The sequence below is a fragment of the Panthera uncia genome, chromosome B4 (genome assembly GCF_023721935.1).
Source record: "Panthera uncia isolate 11264 chromosome B4, Puncia_PCG_1.0, whole genome shotgun sequence".
Lineage (NCBI taxonomy): Eukaryota > Metazoa > Chordata > Mammalia > Carnivora > Felidae > Panthera > Panthera uncia.
Window position 1 is genome coordinate 16,701,274 of NC_064809.1, and position 15,270 is coordinate 16,716,543.

General features: G+C 40.0%; 1 protein-coding gene across 5 annotated transcripts in view; it reads left to right on the forward strand.

The window, feature by feature from the left end:
* CACNB2 (calcium voltage-gated channel auxiliary subunit beta 2) overlaps window positions 1-15,270 on the forward strand; it is a 383,493-nt gene that overhangs the window by 218,278 nt on the left and 149,945 nt on the right. The window contains exon 1 of one of the 5 annotated variants that reach the window (XM_049626871.1): window positions 24-1,576. The exons of the other annotated variants lie outside the window; for them this stretch is intronic. Coding sequence (XP_049482828.1) covers window positions 1,544-1,576 — 33 coding nt within the window. The 5' untranslated portion in view covers window positions 24-1,543. Of the gene's footprint in view, window positions 1-23; window positions 1,577-15,270 lie in introns of those variants that run through there. 5 annotated transcript variants of the gene reach the window in all.

A 15,270-nucleotide genomic window follows, 5' to 3' on the forward strand; every position in this document is an offset into this window, starting at 1 on the left:
TGTGTGTGTGTGTGTGTGTGTGTGCATTTTATGGTAGTGCTTTAGGCAAGTGCTGTCTTATTCATACGCACAGTGTCGGGAAGTTGGAGGTAGAGGAGAGGTTGAAATTCATCTAATCCAGTCGACTTGGTTTAAGGATGAAAAGCGCGTATGCAGAGGAGTTAGTGACTGGCCCTGGATCTCAAGGTTAACTACTGATTGAGTTGATAGTTAAGACTGTTTCCGGAGTTCAGCCCACTCTTGTTTCTCTGTGCCTTTGCTATCCACTGTATTGTGTGTCCCGTCCTAGAGTTTAGCTAAGGACATTATCTGGGGGTTAGTTTGTTCCCAGCAGGCAATCTAGCTGATTGGCTTCGGGTAAGTTATTTAACCTCTCTGGCCTTGAGATTCTCATCAGAATCTGAGAGGACCAAGTCTTCAAGGCATCCTTATAATTCTCAATCTTCCTTCATGTAACAAACTCTCTGATGACCAATTATCTACAAGTGCGAGGTGAGCTGGATTCATGGTTTGCCTTTGTGTTTTTTTTTTCCCAAATGCCACTCAGGGTGGAGCTTTTCCTACATTACTGTACTGCATTTTGATCTGGACAACCAATTAAGCTTGTCCAGTATTTGGTTAAAATTATTTCTAATTAAAACATCACAGCTTCCTTGGCGGAGATCCCGTCCTTGTATTACAAGGATGTTTGGCAAGATTTTTGTTATCATTTTGTAAAAGGCTGTGGGAAAATTGAAGCGTTTTGTTGAAATATTTTCTTTGGATCATAACGTTGAGACAGAACAGTGTGACATTCTTTTATACACCACCTGAAAGTTAACGAAAGAGGCACAGAAAGAAATGTGTGCCGGTATCTTGTTGAAATGACAATGTCAGAATAGGTTAGCTAATTCGACTTCCGGGTGATTCAAAATCCAGTAAATTACTACGCCTTAATTTTATGCAAACTAACACTCACATTCCCTTTAAATTGCTGGAAAATTCTTTCTACTTATTTACATAAATGGACATTAATCCTGAGTAGTATGTTTATTCCCTGTCGGCTTGGGTTCCTATGATGTTTGCTAGCCCCTCCATTGAAAACTAGGTGTCTAGGTGGAGGTCATGTGACAGGGTGGGTCCCTTACCAGAGAAGTGAATGTTTGTGTGTGCTCTGAAGGCGAGGTATGAGCCCATGAGTTCCTCATTTTCCTTCCTCTCCTAGTCTAGTAATTTACTACTCACAGTGTTTAATAGCATCCTTTTCTTGGGTCTGTTTGCTTTCAGTAATCAATGAACCTGTTTACATCAAAAACTGGTTTTGTTTGGGTGTGGAATTTTCACTCAGTTTGCCAGACCATCATTTCCTGAAGTGCTTGCAAATAGTCATTTTTTGTCTTTCGGTGCCTGAGAGCCTATTTTAAGAGCATTGCCAAGCGTGGGAAACTAATAGCACTATCTTCCAGCTGTGGAAACAGTATCACTGTGATAATGCACTTCAGCTTCCTGTAAAAGGACCTCTTGCTGGCTATGCTGAGAATCTAGTTCGAGGTATAGAAGCAGTATGTGCGATGATGGCAGTGAGCATTCGGAAGTGGTAAGAAACTCCTTCTAATGTCATTGACGTGTGGCATTTTTAATCAGCTTTTTAAACCATTTTCAGAGTTTGATTTTAAACTTGCCTCTCAAGCGCCTGGCATCACTAACAGAAATGGAAAACAAATCGCTCGTGTCTAAAGGACAAGCCCAAATGTTGAAATACTGCAGAACAAAGTTTGAAATCAAACATGTTTTGTATTATTTGCTATAGCTGAGATGATTTTTGTACTTGAACTTGGATTTGAAATGGTTATCAGTATCTTATGATGTCTATTGAAAAGTTGTTTTAAAAAGTCCTTGTAAGTGTAATGATAGGCAATTAAGATTCCTTAACAAAAATATTTTTAATTTACCAGTGAAATCATCTGTTAAATATAATTGAAAGTAATTGAATTGAAAAGTTTTATGTCACAAAATCTCTTCAGATCCTTTATTTGTAAATAGTAAACCGTTAGGAAAATCTGTCTTTCCTTAAACATTAAATGCATTCCTTGTATATTAAAAAATATTTAAACTAAGAGTATATATATAGAGTATCACATTGTTCTCAATCCATAAAATATGTGAAAAAATCACATGAATCTGTACATTATGCAAAATGAACAGCTAATGTTTTTTATATTTCAAGAGTTACAGACATATAACTTTGAAAGTGTCAAAAGGCATTTTAAACCATATGTTTCTTTGAAGTACTGTATTGTTCGATTCCTTAATACATTCTGATTCCTTAATAGCCTGATGAATTGAGGTGATAATTTGATCTGACTTTAGAAAGATCTATTCTCAGTAAATAATACCACAGTTTAACTAATAAGAAATAAACCTGTATTAAATAGTGGATTTCAGTTTTCTGGTCATATTCCACTCAAAACCAAATTCCCTTTTTAGGTGTGTGTAGGAATCATAGGATGAGATGATTTCACTTCTTGTTATGTAGCCAGAAGGAAAGAAATTTCCCAAAAAGCAACTGAGATTTCTACTTTAAACATAGCAAGTTGAAATCACACAGTTGTCTATTTAATTTGAGTTCTTTATTTCAGCCATTGGCATAAGATCACAATGATAGATACAATTCCAAAATGAGAGCTAAAGGTTTTGTTATGAATTTCAAAATGGTCTTCTCTAATATGGTCATTGTTTTGTAACACCTTTTATTTTATTTTATTTTATTTTATTTTATTTTATTTTATTTTACTTTACTTTATTTTATTTTATTTTATTTTATTTTATTTTATTCATTTTATTTTATTTTATTTTTTGAGAGAGCACGGATAGGGGAGAGGAGCAGAGTGGTGGGGGTGGGGGAGAATCTCAAGCAAGTTCCACACTCAGCATGGAACCTGACACTCCACGGGGCTCGATCCCATAACCCTGGAATCATGACCTGAGCCAAAACCAAGAGTTGGACACTCAACTGACTGAGCCACCCAGGCACCCCAAGACCTTCTTTTGTCTCTTGATCTTTGCTCTCAGGTGACTGTCAAGATGAGCAAAAACTTTTTTAAAGAGTAGGACATGGCTCTATTCAGATGTTCATAAGAATTTAAAGTGGTTGCAAAATTATAAATTTTCAGAATAAGACACTTTAAACTCCTACTAAACAGAAATGTGTCCAGTGTTTAAACCCTACTCTCCCTTGTTACTGTCTACACTGCATGCGGTTCGTGCAGGATTTTCAAACTCTTTGAGAGTTGTGCTCAAGCCTAAGCTGTCACAGACAAGAAATCTTTGGAGGAATGAAGTTAACATTTTAAGAAAGTATTGCTGAAAATGAGTTCCAGGTTTTTGTTACTTTTTTAATAAAGAGTATAAATGAATACAGAAAATATATTCCTTAGAATTCACCCTAATGAGTATTTTAGGAATACAAACATTCATTAATTAGCCCTCATGTGTTTAAAATACACACCTGTTGGATATGGTTATGCACAGAAGCTGGTTTTTTCATGAATAATTTCTATCATTTTTGCATAATTTTAAGGAACCATATGTTCTATAATGAAGAAAAAATATTTAAAGTATGCAATCATGTTAAACAGTTACAGCATGAGTCACTATATATATATGTATATATATATATATATGTATATATATATATATATATATATATATATATAATTTTTTTTAAAGTGCTGCCTGTAGGTGACAATAGGAGCTAAAAGGATTTGAAGTGAGCTATCAATGTAAAATCACTGTAAATTTATTAACTTAGGCAATTTTGGTTATTGAGACCAAATTTGGAAACTTTCTTGTGTTTAGGTATTAAAATGGCTTTTAAAAATCTGAAAACCAGATTGAAACATGAATTGAATACTTAGATTTGTGTTTGTTTTGTAAGAAGACGTCTGCATCACTGTGTAAAAAATGACTTTGGTGGCTCGTCTAGGTTTTATAACGTGCCAGGACTGGTTCATTTTACGGATGTCATAAAGAACAGTTACGTGCACTTAAAAAAATAAATTACTTTCCATGTCATTTAGCTCTAAAGTCCTTTTTCTGTTTTTCTCCCTGTGAGTCAAATATTCCATTTGTATCACTAATGTTTTTTGTAGTTTTGTTGCTTTATTGAATATTTGAAATGTCCTTTCAAATATAGCATAGGTAATACTCGTCCAAATTTGATATTTCTAATGCATCATATCCAAATTTTAATTTTTGTGGGAATGTAACAGTCATCATTGATGTGGTCTTAGTTTTGTTTTTTTTTAAGTTTATTTATTTTGTGGGAGAGAAGGAGATCACATGAGCACAGGAGGGAGGGACAGAGAGAGAGAGAGAGAGAGAGAGGGAGAGGGAGAGGGAGAGGGAGAGGGAGAGTCCCAAGCAGGCTCCTCACTGTCAGCACAGAGCCTGATGCAAGGACTCAATCTCATGAACTGTGAGATCCTGACCTGAGATGAAATCAAGAGTTGGATGCTTAACCAATTGAGCCTCCCATGTGCCCTAATGTGGTCTTATTTTTAATAAGAAACATGTGTCAATAAGAAACACATAAAAACATGGTACAGTTGAGAGGACCGAACTTTAAAAGGTGTTTCCTTGTTGTGTCTTGTTAAGGGTGTGGCACAAGTAGCGGAAGTCATAAGAAGGGAGAAGGTATGTGTCTTTTCCGTTTAGAAATTAATAAGCGAACTCACCAACAAATGGGCCACCCCCTCCCCATTCTTAGAAGTATCTATCCTGCTTTTGGCATGCTCTAGCCAGCCGGTACTGTTCTTTAGAACTTTCTCTGATGATTGAAATACGCCGTATCTGTGCCATCCAATATGGTAGCCACTAGCCACGTGTGGCTATTATGCACCTGCAGTGTGGCAGTGGAAGAGTGTCTGCTAAGAATTTGTAATTCAATGTAAATAATCCTGTGGTAGCTTCTGCTGGACTTCTTTCGATCCAAAGTGTGCTCCATGGACCACCTCGGAGCCTGTTCGGAATGTCAGAATCTCAGGCCCCTCTTCAGACCCTCCTGAAACAGAATCCACATACTAGCAGCCTCTCCGGGTGGATCATGTGTTCACTGCCATTTAGCAGGGCTGGTCTATAAGGCATTCCTAAACGGACTAGATGGCTAGAGGAGACAAGTATTCCAATTGCCGAGGGCCTATATATTTTTTTTATTTTGGAGAAGTTAATTGTTGAGATTCAAAGAGAGGTAAGGAGCATACGCTTTGAGGTTAGACCAGGCGTAGAAACAGCTTTGCCCTGTGTTGGCTGTGAGCGATCTTGGGCGTGCTGTCCTACGTAAGGCGTGGTTCCCCTCTGTAAGGGACAGATGCTCGTGATACGGTACCTGCCTCAGTGTTGTGAAGACGAACTGACATAATGTAGGCAAAGTGTTTACACACACGGTAAACCCTCAAGAGGACTGGTTTAACTTACACCGTTGTTAACTCATATTACATAAAGTTGTGCCTTTCAAATGAGACAGGCAGACTAAACTTAGCAGACTGTGTCTTTCTTCTAAATCTACATTGGCTTGGAAAAAGTCTCCAACGATGGTTGCTTATCTTAAAGAAAAGAGGGTCTGAGTCCATTGGTTTGATTTTTGACACATGTTACAGATTTAGGATCAAAGTGTGAAGCAACCACCCGGCCTCTTTAAACCATGCAAGAGTCCTTCAATTGCAGATCTGAGAGCATAGCAACTGCTTCCCCTTCCTCCCTTAGAGTTTATAGAGTCCCCAGGTGCTGTAAAACGTCTCGAAAGTTCTGCCTCTCTCTAGTTCTCACAGTTGGGGCCGCGGCAAAGCGGAGCTCTGCCCTCCTGGTTGCAAGATGTGAACGGACGGGTTTGGTTGGCCTTCTTTGGAGTGTAGCCAGAATTTCCTTTTCAGCAAATTCTGTTTTAAAAAGAATGAACCTAGGGTGAGCTCAAACTATTAGTCACAAGTTTTCATCTTTATTAATGGTGCTTCATCAGGAAGCTAATCCAAGTGGGGGTGGGAGCCGTCTCCTAGTTAAAAATAAAAGCACATACTTACTTAAAATTCCCATCATTCTTTTGCCACTAAAAAAGTAGTCCATGCTTACAGAATATAAATTTCGAAGTGCTTTTTAAAATTTAACCATTTTCCCACTGTTGGTTTATTTAGGTTGTTTTACACACACATAAGTGTGTACACATATACACACACATACACACATATATATGTATGTATATATATATATATATACACACACACACACACACACATATGTGTGTATGTGTGTGTATATATATACATATATGTGCGTGTGTGTGTATAGATATATATAGTCTCTGTCCTCCTCCATATATATATATACATATATATACACATATGTATATGTATATGTATATGTATATATATATGTATATGAAATACATATATATATGTATATGAAATATATATATATATTTCAGCTTGGGGTTCTCCCTCTCTCTTTCTCTTTTTCTGCCCCTCCCTCTTGTGCTTGCGTGGGCTCTCTCTCTCTCTCTCTTTCTGTCCCCAAAAATAAGTAAATAAACTTAAAAAAATAAAAATAAAACCACATCAATGGCAATTCTTACATCCCCACAAAAATTAAAATTTGGATATCATGCACTAGAAATATCAAATTTGGGGGTGTCTGGGTGGCTCAGTCACTTAAGCATCTGAGTTCGGCTCAGGTCATGATCTCTCAGTTCATGAGTTTGAGCCCCGTGTCGGGCTCTGTGCTGACAACTCGGATCCTAGAGCCTGCTTCGGATTCTGTGTCTCCCTCTCTCTCTGCTCCTCCCCCACTCATGCTCTCTTTATCAAAGATAAATAAACATTAAAAAAAATTTTTTAAGAAATAACAAATTTGGACTACTATATATATATATATATATATATATATATATGATGTGTGTGTATGTACATATGTGTGTGTATCATATTTCTTTGCATCTTTATTTCCTTTCACTTAGATTGTGGAAAAGAGAATTCAGTATACTGATATACTTTTGAAAGAGTAATATGCCTTTCCAAATTGCTTTTCAGAGAAGTTGTATTAATTTACGTATCCACCAGCAGTGTTTGAGTTCATTTCGCTGTAATATTGACTGTCACTTTAAAAATGATTAATTTGATGCGGTGGAATATTATTCAGCCATAAAAAAGGAAGTCCTGCCACCTGCAACAACACGGATGGACCTTGAGGACATTCTGCTAAGTGAAATAAGTCAGAGAAAGACTAATACTCTGTAAGCTCACTTATATGTAGGAGGTGCGCAAAACGGGTACAGTTGGTCTAAAGGTACCAACTTCCAGTTACAAGATAAGTCCTGGGGTATAATGTGATGACTGTAGTTAACAATACTATATTGTATATTTGAAAGTTTCTAAGGGAGTGGATCTTTTTTTTTTAATTTTTTTTTAGTGTTTATTTATTTTTGAGACCGAGAGAGACAGAGCATGAACGGGGGAGGGGCAGAGAGAGAGAGGGAGACACAGAATCGGAAGCAGGCTCCAGGCTACGAGCTGTCAGCACAGAGCCCGACACGGGGCTCGAACTCACGGACCGCCAGAGCATGACCTGAGCCGAAGTCGGACGCTTCACCGACTGAGCCACCCAGGCGTCCCGAGAGTAGATCTTGAGAGTTCTCATCATAAGAAAAAAACCTGATAACTATGTGTGTTGATGGGTGTTAAGTAGATTTATTGTGGCGATCGTTTGATTATGCAATGTATATACATGTATCAAACCAGTATTTATACGCCTAAAACTAATATAATGTTATATGTCAATCATCTCAATTTAAAAATAAATAAAAATAAATAAAACCTAAAATAGAAAGTTTTTAAATAATTTGATAGGCAAAAGTATCTCTTTTTTTTTTTTAATGTTTATTTATTTTTGAGACAGAGAGAGACAGAGCATGAATGGGGGAGGGGCAGAGAGAGAGGGAGACACAGAATCGGAAGCAGGCTCCAGGCTCTGAGCCATCAGCCGAGAGCCTGACGCGGGGCTCGAACTCATGAACCGTGAGATCGTGACCTGAGCTGAAGTCGGACGCTCAACCGACTGAGCCACCCAGGCGTCCCAAGTATCTCATTTTTAACTTAAGTACCTAAAGATTTTTTATTATGGTGAGGTTAAGTGTTTTTTCATATTTCTTAGCCATGGTTGTTTCTTCCTTACGTATGTGCCCTTGGGTGAATTACTTAACTCTGTACCTTGTTTTTTGTTTTAATCTCAAGTCACTTTGTAAGGTCACTGTGAAGACCAAATTAGATAATATTTTTCACGTACTTGCCACAGTATGTGTTGTATAGATGTTCATCGGTCCTTGGTGAAAGTCTGATTTATGGCTTTTGTCCACTTTCTGTTGCCGTTGCGTTCCCAGGATTTAGAGCCTTATGGGGCACTGACCTTTCTCACTTCTTTGCATGAAGTGGGAGAGGATGTAAGTTTCTGATGAGCCTGGTGACCGTTATTTCTGAGGATGCCAGGAGCGGAGTGATGGAAGTCTCCTCACTATGAAAGTTGAATCCTCTCCGTATATTCACAGTCTAATGTTATTATCCCCGTTTTATAAATAAAAAAAAAAAAACAAAGGCTCTGAAAGTTGTAGTGGCTTGTCCAGGGTATGACAGACCTCTCGTCCCCTGCTCCCTCCATGCCGCTGGGGACTATGGTCCCTCAGCCCTTTGAACTGTACTTGAGGTTTACATCTTGCTACCTAAGGCAATCCTGTATGCTTGTTGATGTCAACCGTGGAGCCACGTGACCTGAGTTCAGACCCTGGCTCTGTCACCTACTAGCTGTGTGACGTCACCAGCACAGTCACTTCATCCGTAAAATGAGAATGGTAGTAGGACTCACCTTTTGAATTGTCGTGAGGGATAAGGTCGTTGATTTATGTGTAAATCACCTAGGTCAGTAGTTTCGTACACGACAGGTGTTATATACCAGCCACTGAGATCATAGTCCCCAGCGTCGGGGACGTGTGTGGCCAAAGGCCTATCCGACATTTTTTTTTTGAGAGAGGGAGAGTGAGAGAGCATGAACACACATGAATGTGTGCCCGCACGAGGGAGAGGGGCGGAGAGAATCTGAAGCAGGCTGCGTGCCCATAGCGGAGCCTGATGTGGGGCTCAAACTCGCAAACCGTGAGATCATGACCTGAGCCAAAATCCAGGGTCAGATGCTTAACTGACTGAGCTGCCCAGGCGCCCCCTACTGACATTTTCAGCGTCTTGCCTGCACACCATCAACTGTGCACCATTCTTGGAATGGAACTGGGGGGGAGATCTCTTGGTGGGCTAAGAACTTGTGCTTTTGCTCACCCCATGTCACAGTGAACCAAAAAGAAATTTTTGTTTGGTGAGAATTTTACCAATAGGGATTTAGTTTTGTACAGCCGGCAGGTCAGAAATCCAGAGTCCCTTTGTGCTGCCCACTTGCTGTAATTCCTGAGTGGAGGAGGTCACCAGGAAGGCCACCCTCACTGTCATTTGTACTTTTTTTTTTTTTGGAAGACACCGAATGCCCTCACAAGGCCATAGTCCGCCGAACATCAGCTCACTAGCATGGCTCCTGTCCACACAACGTGTGCATCTCTCCCTGGAGAACTTCACTGTTGGTAGCACAGGAAGCACAGGAAGTTCCCCAAGTTTGGGGGAAAACCATCAGAGAGAGAGAGAGAGAGAGAACAGAACTTTGCTGTGAAGCAAAATCATTGCCAAAAAGGCAATCGCATTTCCCTACTGACTGGCCAGCTTCACCTCAGGCTGCACCGTGAGAAGATCGTAAGGAACCTTCTTTGTGAAGGTTCTCATGGTCTGGGATGGAGGCAGATGCAAGGCCTTCCCCCCTCATTCATCTGTTCATTCAGCAGACATTTATTGAATCCTGACTGTGCTTCCTCCTGCCCTAAGCCCAGGTTGAGGTGTATCTCATTCTACTTTTGTATCTTAATTCCGATTTCTGTTTCTCCCAAACAAGGCTGGACAGCCTAACTCAAGGGCAGCAACCCGCTGTGCAAGGCTGATGAGGTGGGAGAGGATGAGGAGAACAGCTGTTATTCGGGGGATATTTATGTGAGGCGTTGGGTCAAGTGATTTATATATTGGAATGATTCAGAACACTTTTTTTTTCTTTACCACCCACTCTTTACAGATGAGGAAACTGAGATTTAGGGAGGGTTTTTTTTTTAATGTTTATTTATTTTGAGAGAGAGAGGGCACGAGTAGGGGAAGGGCAGAGAGAGAGGGAGAATCCCAAGCAGGCTCTGCGCTGTCATCGCACAGCCCGGTGCGGGGCTCGATCCCATGAACCATGAGATCAAGACCTGCGCCAGAACCAGGAGTCAGCCATGTAACCAACTGAGCCACCCGGGCACCTCAAGATTGAGGGGGTTTTAAAAAGGTGCTCAATTCAAGCCCCTCATCAGGCTCTGTGCTGACAGCTCTGGATTCTGTGTCTCCCTGTCTCTCTGCCCCTCCCCTGCTCACACTCTGTCTCTGTTTCTCTGTCTGTCTCTCTCTCTCTCAAAAATAAATAAACATAAAAACTATTTTAAAAATGCACTTAGCTAATAAGGGACAGACCCAGAATTTCAGCTTCGGTTAAGCTGACTACAGAATCCAAACCCTTCATTGTTCTGTGCTGCTTCTCTCGTGAGGTCAACCTTGTGGTTTCTCCGTTTGCTTTCTTGAGCGTTGGGGTTAACCTGTATGTTCCTTCAGATTTTTCAGTACATTTTGGTTTTGTTTTGTCTTGATTTAATGACTAAGGTGTTAAGAGTTGTTAACCCAATGGGTATGTGATTTGCTTTGGAGAAGGTGTCCAGTAGATGTCTCTGGAAGTCCATGTGTCATTGGGACGCACTTGTGTTGTCTCTGTGTCCAAGATGATGCTGATGGGCAGCCTTGAGGAGGTCCCATTTCCACACTAAAGGTGGGATGTGGAGATAAAGAACAAGGTGTGAGAGGAAGACTTGAAGACTTAGGTAGAGAATAGAAGCGAAGGTAAGAATAGATCCGCTTCCTCCATTTGCACCTTCATTTGCATTGTAGCGCCTGCAGTGACATAGAGAAAAATAATTAGAGGTATACCAGGATGAGATAGTGACTAAGGAGAGAAAGAATGCCAGAGGACAACACAACTCTAGAAATTTACGACATACAGTGATGTTTGGCCGAGGTTGGAAGGGTTGCTGAGGTCACCAGACGAAGCAGGGCACTAGATGAGTGAAATTAAGTGTTCCCTCGAGTTTCCAGGAAGGTAGAGAGGGCTTAGGGGAAGGTCAGTGGCTGGAGAGGTGCCAGGTAGATTTGGCAGGATGGGAAATAGAATTACAAGAACACCTTGAGGGGTCAATCCTCAATTAATAAGAAAGGGAGTGTCTCCTCGGGTTTATAGTAAAGATGAACAGGTGTCGTTAGAGATAAAGCAGAGGCGATATAAAAACTAGTAAAAGTACATGAGCTGCTGAGTAATTTTTTGACATCCTTGGTGACCAAGGTAGGTTTTCTTTGTAAAGTGCTTGGCGTCCTAAATGGTCGGCTTATTAGCCTTTCGTATCCTGTGCAGCAACAGAATAACAAAGTCGTGCCAAATGGCATTTTCCCCGACACTCGTGCACCGGTCGTGTGCTTTGCCAGTATTAACTTACAGCTCACAGCTGTGTGCGCCAGCTCCTTCCCATTTTCCAGATAAACTCAGCCTTTGTGATGTTTTATATCTTGTCCAAGGTCACCCAGTTAAAAAGTGTCAGGTTTAATATTTGTTACACTGCCCGCCAAAGAAAGGGTCCTATTTTGGTGAAAGCAAAAGGCTGTGGTAAGACGTAGCCCTAGGAAAGATCCCTGTTTTCTCTGGTGTTGGAGATTGGAAGTGAGTGTGAACGGAGTGCTTTGACGTGTCCTGTGCTCTATTATTTTGTCCTGTGATTTCAGTCCCCCTAGGCTGTATCGATGCCATAAGGAGGAAGGTACCTGTATCTTTATTAAGATAAAGTTCCCCTCTCTCTCTGCTCCTCCCCCGTTCATGGTCTGTCTCTCTCTCTGTCTCAAAAATAAATAAACATTAAAAAAAAAAATTAAAAAAAAAAAAGATAAAGTTCATCTCAATGTGCTAATGGGGATGAAGTCCGTTGTTAAATTAATCATTTTGCAAATCCTCTGAGTGGTAGTGTTTACTCTTTGGATTGAGCTTTCTTTCGGGGCCATGCATGGGAAATATGGCAGGCAACGTAAACTGGCAAAAGCAGCTTTTAACTGATGAAGACCTTTAACTTATTTTCCTTAACTAATCTAAGTCCTTGAAACTGAGAAATGGAAGGCAGTATTCATCACAAAATACTGCTAGCAAGCAAGTGAAAATTCACTTCTCCTTGACCCTTTATAGGAACATACAGGGGCCCGTGCTCTGGGCAATGAACTTGGGAGTTTATAGGCCTGAGCACGATTATCAGTAGATGTGAAGGCCGGACAGTAAATGCCGGAACAAGTGATGTCGTATATGTGTATGTTTGAAGGATGGTTTAATTTCTCTGGTTTGTTGATCCATTGAAAACCACCCTGGCCTCAAAATGCCGTGGACACAGATTTGGAGGAGAAAAATACTTTGTCATCAGTTAAGGTAGTCACGAGATTAAAAACCAACTGAAGTTTATACCAGCTTAAGTATAAATAATTTTGGTTGGGGAACTCCTCGGAAGGGGAGGAAATATGTTGGGCCCCATACATAACCTCCAAAATGAAACCCTTCAATTACTTTGTAAAAAAGAGGAATTGGAGTAAGGAATAATGAGACTAGGTAGGTATCGATATTATGCAAACTATATAATTTTAAGCCTGGCATACCATGTAATGGAGAAGTTGGCAAGCTTTTTCTGTAAGGGTCAGACAGTAAATATTTTTGGCATCGAGGCCATACATTCTCTGTCACCCTCACGGAATTCTGTTGTACCACAAAAGGAGCCATTGGTTCATGAGACACAGAGAGAGGCAACAGGCTGACTTTGGCCCCAGAGTTGTGGTTGGCTGGTCCCTGGTATCATCTGTGGGGTTTGAGCCCTGAAGGTCTTTTTATATATATGGCAAAAGTGAAATGCTTCCTACACAAGCCCGGTAGCAAATCTGAGAATGCATTCTAGGTTCCCCTTTGTAGAAACACTATTTTATTTGAGGTTTTTGAAAATTATGCTTGGCCAACTCAAACATTAACCTCTGCTCTTTAATTCAGACGTTATATTCACATTTCTTGCCAGACCTGGGAACTGACTGAAAATAATTATTATGAAAGACACAGGGCCCTTGAACCCTTTCTTGTGGCTATTTTGAAGGGTCATTGTCTTTTAGCTAATTAGGAACCAGGAACATTATGTTTCAGCTGCTTGTGGAAGGTATTATCCTTAGAGAAATGGTCTGGGCAAGAGTTTGTATGGGGGTGCCGGGAACAGAGAGGAGAAAGAAAACCTGGGAGGGCCAAATTACAGGCACCAGCAACAGAGAAAACCCAGCCAGTAATTAGAGTAAATTTCTGAATACAAATCCTCAAAATGCGTCACTTTTCACATTTGAATCCCAATGCATTATACTCAACAAAACGAGTACTTGGTGATATGTCAACATTTTAATTCTGAATGAGTGTTAATTGGGTATTTTAGTGCTGAAATTATTTGTTACCTAAAACACTGACACAACCTGAAGTTCCCTGATTTTTATAATTATATAGCACAGACAGAATTTCCTTCTCTAGATTTGATTGCTTTTACAAAATGTATTTAAGGCACACGCTTTAGATCAATTAATAATTCAGAACTGTAATTATTAGACTCCATGGTGACTTGGTATAGTAACTCTTCCTGAATCAGCCCGTTCACAATTCGGGGCTGGTTGGAATTGTGAACTTCAGCCAAAAAAAACAAAAAAAATGGAAAATATCTCCTCTCGATATAATGTACATGGTGACTGTAGATAACACTGCCAGCTGGTATATTTGGAAGTTGTTAAGAAAGGAAATCCTGACAGTTCTCATCTGAAGGAAAGAAAAAAAAATTTTTTTTAATAATCTATATGAGATGATGGACATCGACCAAACTGTCTGTGGGGGAATCATTCCATAATATATGTAAGTCAAGTCATTATGCTGTTACATCTCAGTAAAAGTGGGGGAAAAAAATCCCTCCCTGACCTCCCTTTACTTGTCAATTCCCTAGAGCAAATGTGTTGAGTGGCTGCCTGACCCAGTACTGTGCTAGGGGCTTGGACCCAGTAGGGAACAATGCAGCCAGTGACCCTTGCTTTCCTGGACCTATTTGTTATAATACATTTGCATGCCTAATATGATTTCTTGCTCTCTCTCTCTTTTGGATGCTTCCTCTGATTTCTCTAGCAGAAATCATGTGGGTCTAAAAAAATATTTTTATTGGGGTAGAATATACATAACAATATTTAGCACTTGACCTGTTTTTAAGTGTGCAGTTCTGTGGCATTCAGTGCAAGTTTTAAATATGAATTCCCCATCTCCTCTCCCCACCCTGGCCCCTGGCATCCACCATTCTTTTGGTCTCTGTGGATGTGATTACTCAGCTGAATGATAAGAGTATTTGTCCTCTTATGAGTGGCTTATTTCACTCAACATAATGTGTTAAAGGTTCATAAGAAACTGTGTTTCTAAGAGAAATGTTTGATTTTCTTAAATTAAAATTTTTAATTTCAATTCAGTCAGGCGAAAGCGTTTTTTTTTTTTAATCTCAAGAAGAGCAGTGTTCATAATTCCTTTGAAAAAAAACATTTTTTTAACGTTGACTGACTCACCAAGCAATATTTTCGTTTTGGTTTTGCCTTAGAAAGAGAAGATTTGAGTTGTTGTAAACCCTTGTGTATTACAGTCTACTAGGAGAACGGAAGTGCCCTCCTTGCATGGAATTAAGGAAGTATTCTGAGGATGGTCCTGTTTTAAAAGACTTTCTAATTCAGTGGCTCAGTCAGTTAAGCATCCGACTTCGGCTCAGGGCATGATCTCGCGGTCCGTGAGTTCAATCCCGGAGTCAGGCTCCGTGCCAGCAGCTGAGAGCCTGGAGTCTGCTTCAAATTCTGTGCCTTCCTCTCTCTCTCTCTGCCCCTCCCCTGCTTACACTCTGTCTCTCAAATATAAATAAATGTTTAAAAAAATGTAAAATACTTTCTAATTCCTTTTTTTTTTTTTTTTGAGAGAGAGAGAGAGAGAGAGAGAGAGAGAGAGAGAGAGAGAGAGAGA